Source organism: Haematobia irritans, chromosome 3, assembly GCF_050003625.1.
Source record: "Haematobia irritans isolate KBUSLIRL chromosome 3, ASM5000362v1, whole genome shotgun sequence".
NCBI classification, from domain to species: Eukaryota; Metazoa; Arthropoda; class Insecta; order Diptera; family Muscidae; genus Haematobia; species Haematobia irritans.
In genome coordinates, this window is record NC_134399.1 from 41,289,782 (window position 1) to 41,312,135 (window position 22,354).

General features: G+C 33.4%; 1 protein-coding gene across 1 annotated transcript in view; it reads left to right on the forward strand.

Moving 5' to 3' along the window:
- The window catches only part of LOC142230669 (cytokine receptor-like), a 186,323-nt gene that overhangs the window by 127,111 nt on the left and 36,858 nt on the right, over positions 1–22,354 (forward strand). The window contains exons 6-11 of the mRNA XM_075301306.1: positions 2,982–3,112; positions 3,186–3,336; positions 7,673–8,156; positions 9,628–9,910; positions 18,985–19,450; positions 19,522–19,642. Coding sequence (XP_075157421.1) covers positions 2,982–3,112; positions 3,186–3,336; positions 7,673–8,156; positions 9,628–9,910; positions 18,985–19,450; positions 19,522–19,642 — 1,636 coding nt within the window. The remainder of the gene's footprint in view (positions 1–2,981; positions 3,113–3,185; positions 3,337–7,672; positions 8,157–9,627; positions 9,911–18,984; positions 19,451–19,521; positions 19,643–22,354) is intronic.

The following is a 22,354-nucleotide window of genomic DNA, read 5'->3' on the forward strand; positions in this document are numbered from 1 at the left end:
GCATAGCTTGCGGCGCCCACGAACCGAATAAACATAGTTTATTTAACAGAAACAAACATTTAGTTTGGCACCATGGAGCAGTGGTTGCTACGTCCGACTTGCATGCCAAGGGTCGTGGGTTCGATCCTTGCTTCGACCAAAGTTTTTTTGTTTTTTGTTTTACATATATTCCAGATATGTTCGGAAGATTCCGAAAAAAAATGTTCAACATTATATTGTACTATATTAAATTTTGAACTGTAAAATGTGTCTTATTAAAGACCTAAAGTCAGAAAAGAACAATGTTTGATATAAACGAAATGGACTGTGTTGTTGTTTCAAAAATAACTTTTTTTATTGAAAAAATAAAAATTTTGTAACAAACGAATTTTTTTGGTGATAAAAATTTAAAATTTTCGAAGCAATTCAAAAAACTCTAATAAAAGAAAAACGGTACACGTTTTCCAAACGTTTTTTTTGCGTGTATGCCCTATAATATACCCAACATAAATGATCCACTACTATATCGTTACGTATCTTTTACTTACGTCCTCAAAATAATGCTTTGAACAGCATTGTGGATGCCACTTTGTAGCGTTTAAAAATCGTCATTTGTTACGTTTAATTGAAAAACAAACAAAAAAAATATCTTCTTTGAGCACCAAGTAATTAACAAAAATTGAAGTGACATTTAAAAATATATCAAATAGGTTGTGAATACTGTATGTCAGTTCTGATTGCTAAATGGCAGTTACGAAATTTATTTAAAGTTGGTTGTGCCAACAGAATTCGAAACAAATGCTTCAAAATATATAGATTTTGTTGTTTCAACCATTTGTCTTGTATCACAAACGAAATTCTATTGAAATGATTGCCAAATGATAGTAAGCATGAAAAGATGATTGCATTAAAGAAAATAGGTTGACACACCTAATATATAATTCTAAATGTAGAATTTTCATTATCAGAACCGATTTCCAACCAAATTGTTCTCTGTGTGTAGTGACTCCAAATCGCGATGATAAACAAAATACGACGGCCAAAGCGCGATCCCGGAGGCTGTACACGACGATGCTGACGAAGTTTGACTGCGTGGTAATGGACGACGAAACCTACGTCAAAGCCGACTTCAGCTTCCGGGACAGGAGTTTTATACGGCAAAAGGAAGGGGAAAAGTAGCAGATATTTTCAAGCACATAAAACTGTCAAAGTTCGCAAAGAAATATCTGGTTTGGCAAGCCATCTGTACCTGTGGCTTGAAAAGCAGCATTTTCATAGCTTCCGGGACTATCAACCAAGAAATTTACGTGAAAGAGTGTTTGAATAAACGTCTGCTGCCTTTCCTGAAGAAACACGGTTGTTCCGTACTGTTTTGGCCGGATTTGGCATCTTGCCATTACGGCAAAAAGGCCATGGAGTGGTACGCCGCCAACAACGTGCAGGTGGTTCCCAAGGACAAGAACCCTCCCAACACGCCAGAGCTCCGCCCAATTGAGAAATACTGGGCTATTGTCAAGCGGAACCTAAAGAAGACCAAAAAAACTGCTAAGGACGAGCAGCAGTTCAAGGCAAACTGGCTTTCTGCGGCGAAGAAGGTGGACAAGGTGGCTGTACTAAATCTGACGGCAGGTGTCAAGCGTGAGGCCCGGAAATTCGGATTTGGAAAAGCGAAAGCCTAACTGAATATTTTTCCTGAATTTTATACAAATTGAACTTGAAAAAGAAATTTAATTTGATTTTTTAAATAAACCGATTTACACGCGTTTTCCCTTGAACAAATTTTGACCGTATCACCCCTTATGGACTAATTTTTGCATGGTTGTTAGTGTCCATATACTAACACAAAATACGAAATTTCAACTGAATCGGATGAAATTTGCTCCTCCAAGAGGCTCCAAAACCAAATCTGGAGATCGGTTTATATGGGGGCTATATAAATTATGAACCGATATGCCTCTTGGAAGAGCAATGAATTTTGCTCTTCCAAGAGGCTCCGGAGGTCAAATCTGGGAACCGGTTTATATGGGGCCTATATATAATTATGGATATGGACCAATTTTTGCATGGTTGTTAGAGACCATATACCAACACCATGTACCAAATTTCAGCCGGATCGGATAAAATTTACTTCGCTAAGAAGATCCCAAACCAAATCTGGGGGTCGGTTTTTATGGGGGCTATACGTAAAAGTGGTCCGATATGGCCCATTGGCAATACCATCCGACCTACATCAACAACAACTACTTGTGCCAAGTTTCAAGTCGGTAGCTTATTTCGTTCGAAAGTTAGAGGGGAAGTAGGGCTCGATCGACTCAAAATTTCACCACGACCCAGAATATATATACTTTATGGGGTCTTAGAGCAATATTTCGATATGTTACAAACGGAATGAAAAAGTTAATTAATATATAATATTAATTCCAGTCTGGTGGTACAGGGAAGAAATTATTCCAATCGGATTTTTATTATCCTTATTTATTTACCAAACTTACTCAAATTTCCAATTTAGGTGTATTAAACATTCTAATTCTAATTCAGATTTTTATATATAGCTCTGAAATAAATATATTGCCCGAAATTGACAAATTTGGCTATATTACACTCACTAATTGATCGATTAGTGGACTCAATTTTAATGCTATACTAATGCTGTAATAGTAAAATGAAGTATAACTCCTACCATATTACCGATATTATTATAAAATTGCACACCTTTGGTCATATTTATCTCGGCTGTTAACCGATGTAACTCAAAATTTATATAAGATAACCCTTTAATATATCGTTTACATCGCATTGAATTTAGATATAGCTTCCATATACATACATGTGTGTCACCAAATTTAGCAAACAAAAAGTGCAGCACCTTTTCTGCAGATTTTGACTATTTTAGCAGACTATTCCTTTGTGCCTACCACCAAATACAAATTACTGTTATCTATACATACGTCTCCAAATTTCATAATTATAATTAACTTATGCCGATGGTCTTTTATTTTCAGGTACAGAGCCGCAGAACGTCACAGATTTTGAATGTGTGGTCTACAATTACGATTACATGCAATGCAAATTTACAGCACCAAAGAATATGGTCCCAGTGGAATTCAATTTAAAATACAAAGCAAATAATTTTGTAAGCTATAATGAACTTTATTTCCAAAAAAAAAACATAACTTGATGATTATTTTGTCATATTTTTTTTCCAGAATTACGTCAGTTCCTGCGAACTCAATGATAATCAACAGTGTAATGTTACAAATTATACTCCGCAAACGATGGAATATTTATTCACATTAACCCAGAGCAATGCACTTGGAAGGAATATACAAAACTTTACGATATACACTGATAACATAGGTATGTAGGAGTAAGGGCCCTTTAAACGTGAACTAATCCCAATGAAAGATTTCTTAGTAGAACAATATACTCCTATTTATTACATATTCGACATTTGAAAAGTAGAACGATGGAAGCAGTTCCAAACAATCTATGAATGTACTGCCACAAGATTGTAAATCTTTTCGATATTGCATCCTTGGAGATAAGTGAAATACCGATTGTATGTGATATATTTGAATAAAAATTTATTTAGGCAAAGCCGACTATCGAAAACCTTTTTTTTTCGGCAGGTTCAAGTGTAATATACACTCAAAAAAGTGAACTCTCTATTTCACTAAAGCCAATTTAACTTTATTTTAATTCATGGAATTATTGTATATGGAAAAATTTTCCTTTAATTTTTTGCGTACGTTAGTTAAATGAACTAAAAAATTATATTTCATATTAGATTGATACCGAAACAGGCAATTGACGTCCAAATGCATTATATCTAATTATATAATTATTTTTTCGAGCTTTATGGACAGATATAGATTAAGGAACATGGTTAATAGAGCCTTTGAAAAGAAAACGCCAGATACAAATCTATACACGCCTGGACTGTACATGTTTCGGTTCGGGCGAATGAACCTTTCCACAGCCTTTAGTATAGATCTGGAGCCACCGTGGTGCAATGGTTAGCATGCCCGCCTTGCATACACAAGGTCGTGGGTTCGATTCCTGCTACGACCGAACACCAACAAGTTTTTCAGCGGTGGATTATCCCACCTCAGTAATGCTGGTGACATTTCTGAGGGTTTCAAAGCTTCTCTAAGTGGTTTCACTGGAATGTGGAACGCCGTTCGGACTCGGCTATAAAAAGGAGGTCCCTTGTCATTGAGCTTAACATGGAATCGGGCAGCACTCAGTGATAAGAGAGAAGTTCACCACTGTGGTATCACAATGGACTGAATAGTCTAAGTGAGCCTGATACATCGGGCTGCCACATAACCTAACCTAACCTAGTATAGATCTGGTTGGGAGAGATAACTCAATTTTGGGCCCTTTATGCTAACTCCTTATGAGAAAACATTTCGGAATTTTCCTCTTACAAATTGAATCATCTTTTTCTCCCACTGTACATCATCTTAAATTTTATTACAAATGTGCCCACCATGAACTTCGTATGTCACTAAAGACATTCTTGCAATTTTGAACTTCAATTTTTTCTTTCAAACTACAAAATTTTCTTTAACAAGTGAAAAAAATTAATTATGTCTAATAAATTTTCTTGAATTTGTCGAAAAATATTTACTTATTTTTTGTGATATCGGCGCGATGTCAGCGTTTGTAATACTGTTTAGTTAAAATTTTCTAAAAATATTAAAAAAATTCTAAAAATAACTAAATGTTTTCTTCCTGGTGGGTTCACTGTTTTTTCAGTGTACTTTAGGTTTGATGAATTACCTGAATTTATTGTGATAACACTAGCTTACAAAATAATTTTTTTCATGTACATTGAGATATGTATTTTGATCTGCTGAATTCGAAAAAAAAATTAAATTTTTGGTACTTAAATAAAAAGTTTGACGAATAATCGTATATAATTAATTAATAAGTTAAGTGGCTCAAATATCGATTCAAAACGGACAAATTTTCAAAAAAATAATAATGTTTTGCAGTGACCCTGTTCAGCTGATCGTATAGATGATAGTCTAACGTAAGTAATAAGACCAACTAGAAGAAAAATGACAAAGTTATAAGCAATTGAGTGAACAAATCCGATGTCAAATCATGCAAATATGAGCAACCCACCCACAAAAAAATGCATTTTTGTGTGGCCGAGTGGCAACATTTTACACAAACGATATTTTCTTTCAACTCTAACTCTTTTTGAAAGCAAATAACAACTATTTGTCTAATGCGAGCTGTTTAACTGAATCCGGTTAACCGGTGTAGGTTTTTTACACCTTATTTGTAATCCAACATACTATCCACTGAGCTACTGTTGTTGTCATCAACAGATAATTATCGCTATAGCCATCAACTCACAAGCAACGCATACAGTTATATTTATAGAGTATAATTTTGGGCCGATGTAAAGAAACTTTCCAAACAATCTATGAATGTACTGCCACAGAATGGTAAAACTTTTCGATACTGCATCCTTGGAGATACGTGAACAATACCGATTGTATGTGATATATTGGAATAAAAATTTATTTAGGCAAAGCCGACTATCGAAAACCTTTCTTCGGGAGGTTCAAGTGTAATTTACTTTAGGTTTAATGAATTACCTGAATTTATTCTGATAACACTAGCTTACATAATAAAATTTTTTTCATTTACATTTTATGAGATGTGACTTCTTATGTATTTTGATCTGCTGAATTCGAAAATAAATATTTACATTTTTTTATGGAACAGTTTTTGAGATATTCCGTACTTTCTTAAAAATACAACTTTTGGAAATGGAAATAATGCAATTTTAGATATAAAGTGCACTCGCGGTAACGTGAACTAATTAAACCCAAGAGAGTTCACGTTAGCGAAAATGTTCACGTTAGTGAACTTCAGCGAAATTCAGAACAAAACATAGCCATATTCGGGAGTTTTACACGTTCTAGCGTTATAGACTTTTATTATTTTATTTATTTAACTTTATTAACAAATAATATGAAATTATTGGTTAATTAATGTTAGCTATAGCTACATAGGCCTTAAGCTTAACATATAGTTAGGTACATAGCTGGTAAGTTAAATTTTAGTTTTGGTTACGTCTTAGATGTATCTATATAGATTTGATTCTTTTAAAAAATTTTATAAAATGGATACGTTATATGTAGTAGGTTTGGATATAAATGAAATAGGGTTTTTCCCTTTAAATGCATTATGTTGTATGGTTCGCGTGTCATTGCATTCACGCATAATATGATCAAGTGTTCTATTAAGAACATTACAATTACAACTTGGGAGGTTGGGGGCATTGATGAAAGTAAAGTATGACCTAATCTTAATCTAAAAATCTGTATTAGGTCTAATCTTGAATGTTTTGATAGGTCAGAGTTTAGGTAATCCTTGATTGAAATTCTGCTAGAATTTATTGATCTATACCAAGGACTCGGATGTAAAAAGGGGATATCATTGGCTTTTAAATGCTCTTGAACGAACCTGTATCAAAGTCTTAAATTAAAATTTTCTGTTCCTATCAAAGGAGCTTTTAAGCCCTGCTTTGCAACATTATCTGCGAATTTATTACCTGTTATATTGCAGTGACCGGGGGTCCAAATAAGTAAAATTTTAGGATGTTTCTCGATCAATTTACTTCTTATGTAATCTGTGTAGAAGTCGTTCGCAGTAATATTCATGATTCTTTTAAGGGCGGACAGTGAATCAGAACAAATTGCAAATTTTCCTCTCTTGTATGACACATAATCCTGTGATTTCGAAGCATCCGTGTAAAGAAATTCGTAACTAGGCATATGCTCTCGGCTTTTCTTATGTAAAGTTTCAAATAAAATCGTATTATGTTGAAGTTATATATCTACTAAGAGTCAAGTCTACGCATTCTGACATTAGAAACCATGGAGGGAATCGTTTCAGATGGTTAGTTTTGGGTAGACTTGTATTGTTGTTATTAGTAGTATTTATTAATTTCATGAAAAATTAAAAAAAAGAGATTGCAAAAATATCAGTGGGTATGGAATTATAAAGCAATTTCAATTAATAATTAAAATTCAAGAAAAAAGCCAAAGTAGACCACTAAAAAATTCTGTAGGTGTATTTGAACTTGTATTTGGCATTGTGAATCTGCCTTTAACGTCAAATTTCTTGTTTTTCCACGTTAGGGTGAGTACTATGTTCGGTTTTTTCACCAAAACACTTTATTAAAAGTACAAAAATATATATGAAGACGATTATATTTTTATCAAGTCTTGTCAAATAGTGGGTGGAAAATATACAAGGAATTAATTGCGAAGCATTTTATATTTCTGAACTAATTAATTTAAAAAAGTAACCGTGAAAACTGGCTGGTTTTCACCTTGAAAACGGAACATAGTACTCAGCTTTACGGAATAGTAAGTGTCAGAAAAAGCGTGTTCACGTTATGCGGTGTTCACGTTACCGCGTATTGTATTCCAAAAATCTTCGCAAGATTTCGAAAAGATGTTCGGCCTAATATACTATATTAAATTTTTACTATGAAAATTTAAAATGTGTCTTTATTAAAGACTTGAAGTTAGAAAAGAACAAAATTGGAAAGTTGTACTTCTTAATAAGTCTGAGTTTTACCCATCAAAGAAACAAATTATCTAATGGTTCTGATCTATTTAATTTACTGTAAGATAATTTCACATTTTTTTATTTTTTACAGTAAAAATGCCTCCATTGAATGTAAATGTAAGCAAAGTCACCAGTGATAGAGTAATCTTGACATGGAATATTGTTAAAATCAGCTATTACAACGACAGTGGATTGGAATACGCGATGGAACTACGCGAAAGCAATGGTGATTGGAAAATGCAAGAAGCTGATGTCCTTAATCATTCAAAAGGCAAATTCAGTGTTGCTATCAAAGGCTTGCATTCCTATTGGCAATACTTTTTCCGAGTTCGAGTGAAAACAAAAAAAGTAAATAATAAACGATTTTGGAGTTATCCGACCATTGTAAAATTCATTACAACAATAAAACGCCCGCAACTAGCCCCTGACGCACCTCATGGTAGCTTTTACATCGACAGCGCAGAAACCCACGTCACTCTATATTGGTCGCCATTGGCGGAAAAGGATCACTGTGGACCAGATTTCCACTATGTGGTCTATGAAATCACTCCCACCGGTGTTGAAATATTCAGAGGGTAATTATAGCTATTTTCTCGATCTCCTATTAAGTCCCGTATGACTCTAACGAAAATTTAGCTACTCATAAAATCTACATAATATTTTCACTAACGCATAATAAGTTATCAATCCATACGTTTTAATTAGAATGATCAAAACCGGTCGATGAAAACCGCATTCCAACTCGTTACTGAACACTTCCAACATAGTATTCGTTCAAAATGTCAAATAAAATACGTTAGTTTTCTAAAGAAATACCAGAGATATTTCAGTGAAATATAAGCAAATCGTGCTTGTTTAAAAGGGAGCGTATATTTTTTCAACAAAATCTATGATATTTCTTACGTTATTATTATTCGACTTAATTTGGTATACCTTTCTGTAGAAAATGAGTTCTGTTTGTGAATATTTTGAAAAACAACAAAATGATTCTTCGAAAGCCAAATGCAGTATGTACAACAAAATTTTTAGTAGTCGAGACTCTTCAATACCGTCTTTAATATAACATTTCAGAAATATTCACAATAAGCAAATGGAACCAAAAATTTAAAAAAAAAATCCAATTGTTTAATGTTTATCTACGGTATTGTTACCGCAATTACAGCCAAGAATTTAATTTTTACACTAAAACATTGAAGTATTTTTCCTTCATTTATATTAAATTAAGCGTTTTTGATACTTTTGGCAAAAACCCGGTTATATAATTGTTAAAACACCGCCCACGGGTTTTAAAAAAATGGTTCGGTTTTTTAGAACCTGGAAAACCCGACTTTAAAAAACGGGGTTTTTATCACTTTAGCTTTAATGTTTCTTCATAAGAGACTCGTGGCATGTAAATGAAATTTTCGCTAGAGGGGCATATCAGACTTTAGTATTAAAATGTCGGTAAAACAGTGAACATGGGTTAGTAGAACTCGGATAACACTAGTTTACAAACAAACAAAAAATTTTTCATATACACTTGATGAGAGGCAACTTTTCTTATGTATTTTGATCTGCTGAATTCGAAAAAAAAAATAAATTTTTTTTTTAATTAGCAGTTTTTGAGATATCCCGTTATTTTTAGTTTTTCGCTTTTTTATCACTAAACAAATTATATCTCGAGTTAGAAATATCCAATTATATCGGTGTTGGTACTTAAATAAAGGTATTAAGATGACGAATAATTGGATCTGTGTAACTTATCATGGTTCAAAAAATATCGATGCGAAAAGGCCAAATTTTCAAAAAAATCGTATTTTACAATGGACCTTTTCCGCCAGAAAAGTATAACATTTCTAGCTCGAGATACGGGATATCTCAAAAACTGTGCCATAAAAAATTTTTAAACATTTTTTCGAATTCAGCAGATCAAAATACATAAGAAAAGTCGACTCTCATCAAGTGTACATTTACAGTGTAGACTAGTGTAATCGACGTTTTATCGGATATCAGAAACCACCCTATTATTACCATAACCTTCTTAAATATAATTTCCTCCCTTTTAAGAAATACAACTACGACGAGCATTATATTGTCTTGGAAGAAAGATACTGTACAGAATTTCACCATCAAATCGGCTAATATTGAAGGTCACTCAGAAGAAGGTAGCGTTATTCGAGTTTACCGTAGCAGCGGTTCCCGGTACGAACTAAATGAGAAAAATATTGCTAAAGGTTACCATAATGGCAGCTACACTTTGTCATGGTCGCCACCAATTTATCGCAATCTTTTGCTAAGCTACACAGTGTTTTGGTGTACTCCCCAAATAGAATCATGGAATCAATGCAAGGTAAGAATATCTAATTTTGATTGTGAAAATACACACAAAAAAGTGTCTCGTAAATTTAAGAAGATTTTTACAATAATTTATTACAAGAATTTTAGTTCATTTTTCGTATCTTCAACGAAAATTCTCTTCCTTAATTTTACGAAGAATTCTTCATTAACTATTCTTCGTGAATTCTTCATAAAAACAACGAAATTTTCATTAATTTTCGTAAATTTTACGAAGAACATTTTACGAATATACGAAACGTCTACGAAATATTATACATTAATTTTTTTTCGTAAAAGTTTCGTACTTTTCTTCAAATTTCATGATTTTTGTGAAGAAGTTTTTACGAATATATTACGAAACATTCTGCGTTAAAATTTCTTCATAAAAAGTACGAAACATTTTCTTTAAAATAACGAAGAAGTTTCATTGAAGTCGTTTTGTTTGTTATTGTTGGTTTCTCTTCAATCATTATTGTTGTTTTTGATTTCAGCTTAAAACCATGCATTGACTAAACTACAAGTGTAGCTTAACCAACAGAGGAAAAGTATGCTTGTCAAATTTATTTGGGCAAAGCCCTATAGACTGCAAGATGGTTGGATGTAATTCCGAAACAGCTGTACACCCAACCATCTTGCAGTCTATAGGGCTTTGCCCAAATAAATTTGACAAGCATACTTTTCCTCTGTTGGTAAGGCTACACTTGTAGTTTAGTCAATGCATGGTTTTAAGCTGAAATCAAAAACAACAATAATTTCAATGAAGTTGTAAAATTGCCTCTGATAGTGTTCTTGAGTCTATTCCTTTATTCTATTTTTTGTATGAATGTCTATGCTACTTCTCATTTGGGTGATAGTGCGCTATGAATAACATTACGTTCGCACTAGACACGAAATCTCGCTATTTACAACCAAAATCTCTTTACAATTCGCAAGTGTTCGGACTGGCAAAATAACGAGATTTCGTAGATTTGAGGATTTAACAGCTGTTTGGAAGTATATCAATACAAACACAAACCCGTATATGCACACACACATTCATCTACAAGGAAAATTGGGGCAGGGTTGCAAAAAGCGCATTTTTAGTACTAAAATCACAGTTGTACAAGACAGTATAGGGGATTTTAAAAGTGATTTTGTTGAAATCCTCTACGAGCCAGTTTATATTTGCCTATTGCAAATCTACTGAGATCTACACCGAAAGAATTTTCTTCGTAAAAAGAACGAAAAATTTCGTTAAAAGTACGAAATTTGTCATTGTTTTACAACCAAAGAAACTTTTCATTAAAAGTACGAAATAATTCGTACTTTTTACGAAGAAAAGTTCTTCCAAAATTTTCGTAGTTTGTAAGAAAAAAATTCGTACTTTTTATGAAGAATCTTCGTATTTTTTATGAAGAATCTTCGTACTTTTTATGAAAAATCTTCGTACTTTTTATGAAAAAATTTCGTTCTTTTTATGAAATTGTTTCGTATTTTTTATGAAAAACTTTCGTAGTTTTTATGAAAAATTTTCGTACTTTTTATGAAAAACTTTCATACTTTTGTTTTCAAAAATGTTCGAACTTTTAGAAAAAAAAAATTACAGTCGAAAGTGCATTTGGTTGTAGTTACAAGTGTGACAAATGACATCACTACTCTACATCTTAAGTTTTTGAATAATTTTTAGTTTTATTGCTTCACTTTTATTCATAGCGCTCTATCACCCAAATGAGAAGTAGCATAGACTTGCATAAAAAATAGAATAAAGGAATGCACTCAAGCTCATTATAAAAGACAATTTTATGTCGCGAACGGAAATTTTACAACTACAATGAAACTTCTTCGTTATTTCAAAGAAAATGTTTCGTACTTTTTATGAATTTTGACGCAGAATGTTTCGTAAAATATTCGTAAAAACTTCTTCACAAAATTCATGAAATTTGAAGAAAGTTTCGTTAAAAGTACGAACTTTTTACGAAGAAAAGTTAATGTAGAATATTTCGTAGAAGTTTCGTATATTCGTAAAGTGTTCTTCGTAAAATTTACGAAAATGAATGAAAATTTCGTTATTTTAATGAAGAATTCACGAAGAATAGTTAATGAAGAATTATTCGTAAAATTAACGAAGAGAATTCTTTCGGTGTAGGAGGGTTTCGGCCAAAATCCTCGTTTATGAGGATTTCGTGTCTAGTGCGAACGTAGTATAAAAGTGAAGCAATAAAACAAAAAATTATTCAAAAACTTAAGATGAAAAGTAGTGATGACATTTTTTACGCTTGTTACTACAACCAAATGCACTTTCGACTATAAAATTTTTTTCTAAAAGTTCGAACATTTTTTAAAAAAAGTACGAAAGTTTTTCATAAAAAGTACGAAACATTTTCATAAAAAGAACGAAATTGTTTCATAAAAAGTACGAAACATATCGATGTCTACATTCCAAAGTGCGCTAAGTCTAAAAAATGAATTTTACAGGAAACAAGAAACAAGTTTGGTTTTTTTGAAATTTCTCAAACCCCGCATAAATAAGATAGAAATTCCCTTATTTTCGGTCTTAAAATCATATTTTTTATAATGTTTTTTAGTATGTACGAACTCAAAATAGTGATAATAGAACATAGCTAAAAATGACTTAGACCACTTTAGACCGAACAAACCTTTTTGCCCTTTTTGGGTTCGACATTTTTTAAAACTTTAGTCAAAGGCTAAGTACAATATTAACCATAACTTTTGATAGAAATGTCCAATAAATTCGAACTTTTGAGAGGATGCAATTCACATCAATCCGAATAAAAACAGCGAACTCCATCAAAACATATTATGAAAAGTACGATTTTTTTTCATACAAACTACGAAAAATTTGCAAGAACTTTTCTTCGTAAAAAGTACGAATTTTAGTGAAAAGTTTCTTTGGTTGTAAAACAATGACAAATTTCGTACTTTTAACGAAATTTTTCGGTCTTTTTACGAAGAAAATTCTTTCGGTGTACTCGAAAGGAAATTTTACAAATTTTAAGTAGCAATCCTTTAGTTCATGGCCAACAAAATACGATGGAAATTTCCTTAAAATTTTTCTTAACTGGTAGTTAAAAATTCGTCATTTGTCATACTATAAAACTTCTTGTGAAATGTAAAGTACTTTCTAAATAATAATTGCAATTTACTATAAGATTTTTTTGTGAGAGAAAATATTTTTTTACGAAAAATGAACTTGAAAGCGGATAGCAATTTCTTACTGGCAATTCCTATAGGTAATACTAGTTGGTAGAATATTTCTTAATGTAATATTTTTAGTTCACATGTAATTAAATTTATGGACATTTTTGTCAAAAATGGGTTGATAACATTTCATGAAGGTTTTGTCAATTTAAAGTTAAACTTTTCATCGTTCTTAAACTGTTGTGCCATTGCGAATATTGTTCTTAGAGCAAATATTCAGCAGATGCGATGAACTAATGCGTTGTACAGATATCTTTCTCGGCAAAGTGGAATGTGATTAATGTAAAGTAACACTTGAATTTTGTTTGAGAGTGAGAGCCTGCATGGAGAGCAATGCAATAATGAGGAATGGTGGCGAGTGGTATGTTGTGTATATCTGAGCGTGGGTTTGTTTTTATTTTTGTTCTTTCTGTGGTTTGTGTGTGTTTGTTATTCGCGGATGGATGAGGTGTTGTTTTCAATGAAGGCACATGTGTTTCGAATGGAATATTTTCAATCAAATTACGACAATAGCCCGCTAAGTTATTTCACGTCGTTAATGTTCCAAAAAATAAATTCCCTCATTGAAGAAAGACTGCTTTTTAGCAGATTTTTTGCTGAAACAGCACACAATCTGTAATTTTGGTACTGCTGAAGTCAGTAGTTTGCTGATATTTTGTGTTGATCCGAATAACATTCTAAATTCACTCCGCACAGTGGTGTGAAATCGTATTTTTGGAAATAATTCTGCAACTTTTGAGCGAATAAAGATATCAAAATAATTTTGAAAAGAAAGATAAGTTTCCCCCCTATACTCCACAAAAAAGTGTGCATGTATCTTGTATAATTTGCGAGATATGAGCCCCATTATGTTTTTTTGCAAAATTTTAGCAAAGTGGGGTCAGTATTTTGATCCGTTTTTAGTCGGATCCTTGTTTTCTTTTCTTAACTACATTCCTTACAAAATTCTACGTTTAAAAGTTGTAAACTCTGCAAATTAGAATTTTAAAAAAATATCTGTGTTTTACAATTTTGACCAATTTTTCGAAAATGACACCTACATCCTTTCTGCTGTAGCATATTTTTAAAGATTTATACCTTTTTTCGCTTGTTTCAAATAAAACACCAAATAAGGATATGTTTTAAGCTTTTATCGGTCATTTTGGTTAAGTAGTATATGAGTTCTTCTCATCCCAAAATCGGCAATTATTAAAAATAAAAAAATTTTGTTTTAACACATTCTCATTTGGCAAAGCACCAATTGCTAAGCCGATCCCTTTTCCAAAAAGTCCCATATGCCCACTAAGCAACTGTAAACGGTTTCAACATCCTATCACTAAACAGTTGCGAAATATGCAAATTGCAATTACGTTTTTTTTGTTAATTGGGGTTTTTTTTAATTTTGGGGATTTTCAACACGAATTTTTAGAATGGTATATTCACCAATATTTCTTAAAACAATTTTCCCTGCAAATCTCAATAAAAATGAGAATGATATCATAAATAGTTCAAAAGTTATAAAGATTTCAATTCCATATTGTTAATTCCCAAAAATTGTATTTACTTAATAAGAACGTCCTCCCAAATATCATAAAAATCATGATATCATAAATAGTTCAAAAGTTTCAATTTATAAAGGTTTCAATTTATATTTTTAATTACCAAAAAAATCGGAATTTTTGAAAAAAAATTTCCTTGCCCCAAAAAGTTTGAATTTTTGTTATTTTTACAGGTTACATAATAAGAAAGTCCTCTCAAATGCCTTTCCAACGATATATTATACAAAGGCCTTTGCATAGTAAAATGCGCCAAAAATTTGCATTAAACCTCACTAACTCTGGTAAGATTGTGCAAGTATGTAAATGTACATTTATATGGGGGCTGTACCTAAATCTGAACCGACTTAAATCAAACTGGGCACACTTGAATATACTCCTTGTGCAAAATTTGAAGTAAATCAGAGAAAAATCTTGGCTTCAGGAGCCATATAAGTATATGTCGGCCGTAAAATACACCATATATAAGGGCTATATCTATATCTGAACCGATTTCAACCAAACTCGGCATGCGTAACTGGAATGTTAATTCTGATACCTGTGCAAAATTTCAAGTAAATCGAAGTGAAACTGTGGACTCGGAGTGAAAATTTAATTTCCGGTGGTCGTAAAGGGTGATTCTTTTGAGGTTAGGATTTTCATGCATTAGTATTTGACAGATCACGTGGGATTTCAGACATGGTGTCAAAGAGAAAGATGCTCAGTATGCTTTGACATTTCATCATGAATAGACTTACGATCTGCCACAACGTCGAATTTTCAGTGAATGGGCCCTAGAAAAGTTGGCAAAAAATCCGCTTTTTTATCGACAAATTTTGTTCAGCGATGAGGCTCATTTCTGGTTGAATGGCTACGTAAATAAGCAAAATTGCCGCATTTGGAGTGAAGAGCAACCAGAAGCCGTTCAAGAACTGCCCATGCATCCCGAAAAATGCACTGTTTGGTGTGGTTTGTACGCTGGTGGAATCATTGGACCGTATTTTTTCAAAGATGCTGTTGGACGCAACGTTACGGTGAATGGCGATCGCTATCGTTCGATGCTAACAAACTTTTTGTTGCCAAAAATGGAAGAACTGAACTTGGTTGACATGTGGTTTCAACAAGATGGCGCTACATGCCACACAGCTCGCGATTCTATGGCCATTTTGAGGGAAAACTTCGGAGAACAATTCATCTCAAGAAATGGACCGGTAAGTTGGCCACCAAGATCATGCGATTTGACGCCTTTAGACTATTTTTTGTGGGGCTACGTCAAGTCTAAAGTCTACAGAAATAAGCCAGCAACTATTCCAGCTTTGGAAGACAACATTTCCGAAGAAATTCGGGCTATTCCGGCCGAAATGCTCGAAAAAGTTGCCCAAAATTGGACTTTCCGAATGGACCACCTAAGACGCAGCCGCGGTCAACATTTAAATGAAATTATCTTCAAAAAGTAAATGTCATGGACCAATCTAACGTTTCAAATAAAGAACCGATGAGATTTTGCAAATTTTATGCGTTTTTTTTTAAAAAAAAGTTATCAAGCTCTTAACAAATCACCCTTTATAAGTGTAAATTTACTTAGATTTGGTAACTATTTGCGCATTCAAAATTTCAGCTTCTAAAACATTAAAAAAACAATTCTTTTTTTAACTTCCAATTGTAGCTGCGGAACGTGTACATTAGGGTTTTTCCGGGAACGAGATGCCGGGAATTTGCTATTTTTTCGCTCCCGGTTTCCCAGGAATTAAGTGCGGGAATTCCCGGGAATTTTTCTTTACAAATTTTATATATAATAATGGGTTTTATATGGCAAATAACACACTGAAAACACAGTGAACCCACCAGGAAGAAAAATTTCGGTTAATTTTAGAAAATTTTGAAGATTTTTAGAAAATTTTAACTAAACAGTGTAACAAACGCTGGCATCACGCCGATGTCATAAAAATAAGTAAATATTTTTCGACAAATTCAAGAAAATTTGAAATAATTAAGTTTTTTTCACTTGTTAGAGAAAATTTTGTAGTTTGAAGGAAAAATTTCAAAATTGCAAGAATGTCTTTATAGGCTCTACACATTACACTCAAAATCCACATTTTTGAGATTTTAAATCTACTTTTTATAAGGCAAATGACAGTTGAAATCTAGTCAAAGTGGATTTTGGAAGTGTAATGTGAATGAAGTATTAGTGACATACGAAGTTCATGACGAACGCATTTGTAGTAAAATTTACAAATTTAAAGAAATATTGAACTATTTTGCGGAAGACACGAATTTAGTGAATCTGTATCCTTCATTTGTGTATATTTTTCCCTCGGTTTTAGTTAATTTAACTAACGTACACAAAAAAATTATTAGAGTAGAGGAAACTTTCTCCAAACATAATAATTCCATGAACTAAACGAAAGTTAAATTGGCTTTAGTGAAATAGAGAGTTCACTTTTTTTTTGAGTGCAGTTGAAATCTACACGGATGAAAAAGACTGTTTTTCATATGTTTGGCTATAAACATTATATGTTTGGAACACAAATTTTTAAACACAATATTTTTGAGTGCAAGCATATAATGTTCATAAACTAGCATAACATGTTTGGGACATATATGTTAATATGTTAGAACATATTATGTTTGGGACATAAAATGTTTGTAAATATAATATGCTTGGATGCAAACATATATTAATTTAGAAATAGCCTATAAACATATATGTGTTTAGTAGCTTGGAGCGCTATTTAACAGGGAGCGATATTGAATTAAGTTGGTGGTTGTTGCTTGTTATTACAAAATTAACATTTTATTTTTCCTTGGGCAATTGATCAGCTACTTCTTTGATCCTTACAAACTGTGTGGTCCGCTGTTCGTATCCCCGTCCGGCAAAAGGTAAAATTAAAATAAAATAAAAATCATAAAATTGAATAATTTCTTCTACAATGTTTGTATTACAGAAAAAGGTGCTAAGAACTAAAAAATCTCGTGGAAGTGAGAAAGATGTGGGGGAATATACAATTAGGCAGATACAAAATTTTGAGCATTCAGGTCGAAAACCTATGTTGTTAGCACCTATATTACCTGTTTATTTTCATAATTCATTATGATTGTAAATATATAAATAAATAAATAAAATTTTGAGCACAATATTGTTTGGGAGAATTTTTTTAAGCATATAATATTTTTGGGTGCAAAATGCTTCCACACTATTATATGTTCACATAACAACATATTGTTTTTTAGAAGACAACATTATTGAATTTGGATGCAAAAATACAAAATGTTTGGAACTTAGACTACCCAAACATATATTGTTTAGACCAATATGCTTTCAAACATATTATATATTGGAAGAGATCAAACATATAAATGTTTGGGCAATACCCAAAAATGTATATGCTTGAAGCAAAATATGTTTGGGAGTATATGTTACAGATATGTTTGTGAGGGTGTATTTAAAGTGGATTTTAGAAATTCAATGTGAATGATTATGGTATGGCACAAGGCAACTACTACTACTTGGTGGGTCCATACTTTTTACGAAGAAAAGTTCTTTCAAATTTTTCGTAGTTTGTAAGAAAAAATTCGTACTTTTTATGAAGAAACTTTTTATGAAAAATGTTCGTACTTTTTATGAAACAATTTCGTTCTTTTTATGAAAATGTTTCGTTCTTTTTGTGAAAAACTTTCGTACTTTTTTCAAAAATGTTCGAACTTTCATAAAAAAAACGTTTATAGTTGAAAGTGCATATGGTTGTAGTAACAAGTGTGAAAAATGTCATCACTACTTTACATCTTAAGTTTTTGAATAATTTTTAGTTTTATTGCTTCACTTTTATTCATAGCGCACTATCACCCAAATGAGAAGTAGCATAGACATGCATACAAAAAATAGAATAAAGGGATACACTCAAGCACATTATCAGAGGCAATTTTATGTCGCGAACGGAAATTTTACAACTTCAATGAAACTTCTTCGATATTTTAAAGAAAATGTTTCGTACTTTTTATGACGAAATTTTAACGCAGAATGTTTCATAAATTCGTAAAAACTTCTTCACAAAAATCATGAAATTTGAAGTTTCGTTAAAAGTACGAAACTTTTACGAAGAAAAATTAATGTAGAATATTTCGTAGACGTTTCGTATATTCGTAAAATATTCTTCGTAAAATTTACGAAAATGAATGAAAATTTCGTTATTTTAATGAAGAATTCACGAAGAATATTTAATGAAAAATTTTTCGTAAAATTAACAAAGAGAATTCTTTCGGTGTACAGAACATGATCTAAATATACATGCAAATATTCTAATTAATATTTTTGACTGCTTTATAATTTTTATTAATAACATATTTTTATAATTTATAAATATTTTGTCTTCTCTAGGGACCGATTTCATTTAAATACGTAGATAAAACAATCACCAATTTCACAACGGGTCGTGAAAATCGCAGTCTTAATATGGCAGTATCGGCGAACTATATGAACTACTCAACAGGCATGATATGGGCTCGTTGTTCACGCGAAGTATCCAGTAAACTTATGGAGGCTGAGATAGAAGCTAATGCACTGAACTCAAGCTCTGTCCTGATAAAATGGAATTCCGGAAGTGTCTGCTCTTCCATTCTTAAGGGTTACAATTTAACTTATTGTCTGTCAAATGGTACTGTAGTACAGAACCGGTGTATTTGCTCGGGCAAGAGACACACTGAACAGTTTCCACCGAATTTCACGAACTATACAATAAATAATCTTCCCCCTTATAAATATGTTTGTGCTAGCATTGTTATGTTCTCATCTGACAAGAACGGAAAGGAAAGTTATGCTGAGCCTGTAAAAACTAAAGCAAGTGGTAAGTCCGCATTCAAAGACTTGAAACATCCATGGAGGTAATCGCTGTTTTACGGTTTGTTTTATATTTAGCGCCTTCACCTCCAATGAATGTATCGGTAAATCACTCGAGTATAACGAGCAAATCGGCAAGAATCGAGTGGAAAACACCTCAAGAGTTTAATGGAGTTTTAAGCCACTACACAATCTATTGGTAAGATATAACGTATAATTTCGTTATATATTTTAGACAATCTTAATTCATACAATCAAAAAATTTATTTATATTAAGTTAAACAAATAACCCAGCAAAAAAAACGTCAATAAAAAGTAGTGAAAATGTTATTTTTGGAGTGAAGTGGTGCAAAATTGGCGCAGAAGCCAAGAATTGAACATGAGCTTGTCATATATGACCTATAGGTCGGATGTCCATCATTTTAACAGTCTTTGCACTGAATTTGCATCACTTTTTAAGGTGTATTCCGAATTCAGTTTTTTGGATGTTAATTAAAAAAATTGTGATATTTTGCCAAATAAATAATTGTTTATGATTTGTAATCCATTCTATAACGCTTGTCTGAAACGTTTGACCTCACATATTTTCAAAAATTCGCAATTTTTCTAGAATGAATTTAGTATTTTTTGACAAAATTAAATAATTTGTATCATTTTGTTAACTCTTACTCTGTTTTTAACCCATTAGAAACAAAAAATAGGAAAAAAAGCTAGTTATAAATAATTGAAATAAAATAACTTTCAGTGAAGTTAAAATAAATAACATCTTTGGGAGGACATTTTAGGAAGTATTTTTAAAGTTGTGCCTTTAGAACAACTCTGAATGTTGATCCATGTATACTTAGGCTGTTAGACGAACTTCTAATGAAGAGACGTATTTCAGCCACACTAGGACAAGCAAACATGCAAAGGTATGTGAACAGAGGCACTCCCCAAGGAGGAGTTCTATCACCTCTTCTTTGGAATGTTGCTATAAATAACCTTCTGGTTATCCTAGGAAAAGAAAGGATAAAAGTGGTGGCATACGCAGATGATGTGGCTCTAGCAGTCAGGGGAAAATTCCCATCCGCAATCAGAGATATTATTCAGAGGGCCCTCCGGATGACTGAGAAAGGGGCAAATACAGTACTAGTCATGTATTGCAAAGATCGCAAAATTCCCACGGTGAGGACCATTTCCTTAGGGGGTATTGAAATTCCCTTTGGTGAGTGTGCAAAATACCTTGGCGTTATTTTGGACAGGAAGCTGAACTTTAAACTTAATATTGAAGAAAGGGCGAGAAAAGCAACGGTAGCTTTGTACTCGTGCAAAAAGGCAATAGGAAAAAAGTGGGGACTAAAACCAAAAATTATGCATTGGCTATACAGGGCAGTGGTTAGACCTATAATGCTATATGGTTGTTGTTGTAACAGTTTTTAATGTAGTTTCATCCATTTTGTTCTATGCTTGTGTAGTTCAGCTGGTAGCCAGATCAAGGAACTCTGCGACAAGGATGGGGTGTGTCCAGAGTGATCTGGTAGTGAGACGGGTAGGCTTAGCTGGGCAAGCAAAAAGGTGACGAGTGTCATGTGGCCCTTGATTACATATGGGACACACGTCAGCTACACTGCTATCAATCACTGATAAGTATGAATTGAGGCGGCTGTACTTGCCTGATCTTAGTTGGGCCAAAACTACCCTTGTCTGCCGTGGGAGGTCTCTCCCCTCCGGTGCAATGGGTGGCGGTCGGACTCCGAGAACAGGATTAACCTTGTAGCTTCTCATCGCTTCAGCTACAGTATCCTCATGAATCCTGTTCAGACCTGTCTGATATGCTGCCTGATCTAGAGTCTCTCTTTTGTAACGCTGGATCTCTGGCTCTAGAAGGTGAAGATCAACCCTTACATTCCTGGGTGGAGGTTGTCTATCCACAAGATGGTGATTCGGATGACAATTTCGATGGCAACCCAAGGGGTACTGCTTTGACAACATGTAGTTGTGTCGACGCACTGGGATGATCTTGGTCTCCGCATAAAGGTGATCCAGGGGTGTATTGCGGAGACATCCTGTTGCGGTTGTAAGGGCAGCGTCTGTATGTAGTGAATAGATGATATAGGGTGTTGTAGTCTGGTGGCCGGCACTTCACCAGCCGACAAGTTTAGACAAAGTTCAGCGTAGTGGATTACACTTTGGCGAGTCCACTTTTCGACAAAAAGTTTGAGACTCTAATCCCCAACAGTGAGGCGTGGTGCACACAGACCCCGGGGAATAAAGAATATATAGATTTCGGAGTATATTCTAATGATCTGGAACTTCGAATAGCGAAAAGATTACCTAATCACTGTAGTGTTTTTCATGCTGAAATATTAGCAATAAGAGAGGTGACGAATTGGCTGAGAAGTAATGTTCCAAAAAATTTTGGCATTAATATATACTCAGACAGTCAACCTGCAATAAAATCCTTGGACTCTGTGTTCCTCAACTCGAAAACGGCCATCGACTGCCGCAAATCTCTCAATGAGATGGCTGAGCAGTACAATATTCACCTAATATGGGTGTCTGCCCATAGGAACATACCGGGGAACTGCGAAGCGGATGAGTTGGCAAGGCTAGGAACTACCTTACATATTCCAGGGGAACTAGAATCTCTTGGTATGCCCCTGGCTACCTGCAAGCTCATGCTGCGTGAGAAGGCTGTTATGATGGCAAATGTTCGATGGGAGAATAGCAAGGGCTTTAACGACACCAAGCAAATGTGGCCCCATTTAAACTTAAACCGCACACTAGACATGCTAGTGTTCTCGAGACGTCAGATATCAATCCTGATATCTGCTATAACGGGTCGCTGCCTGATAGGCGATTTTGCAAAAACTATTGGCGCGAAGTCTAATGACTATTGTATGAGCTGTCATGATACGGAGGAAAAGGAATC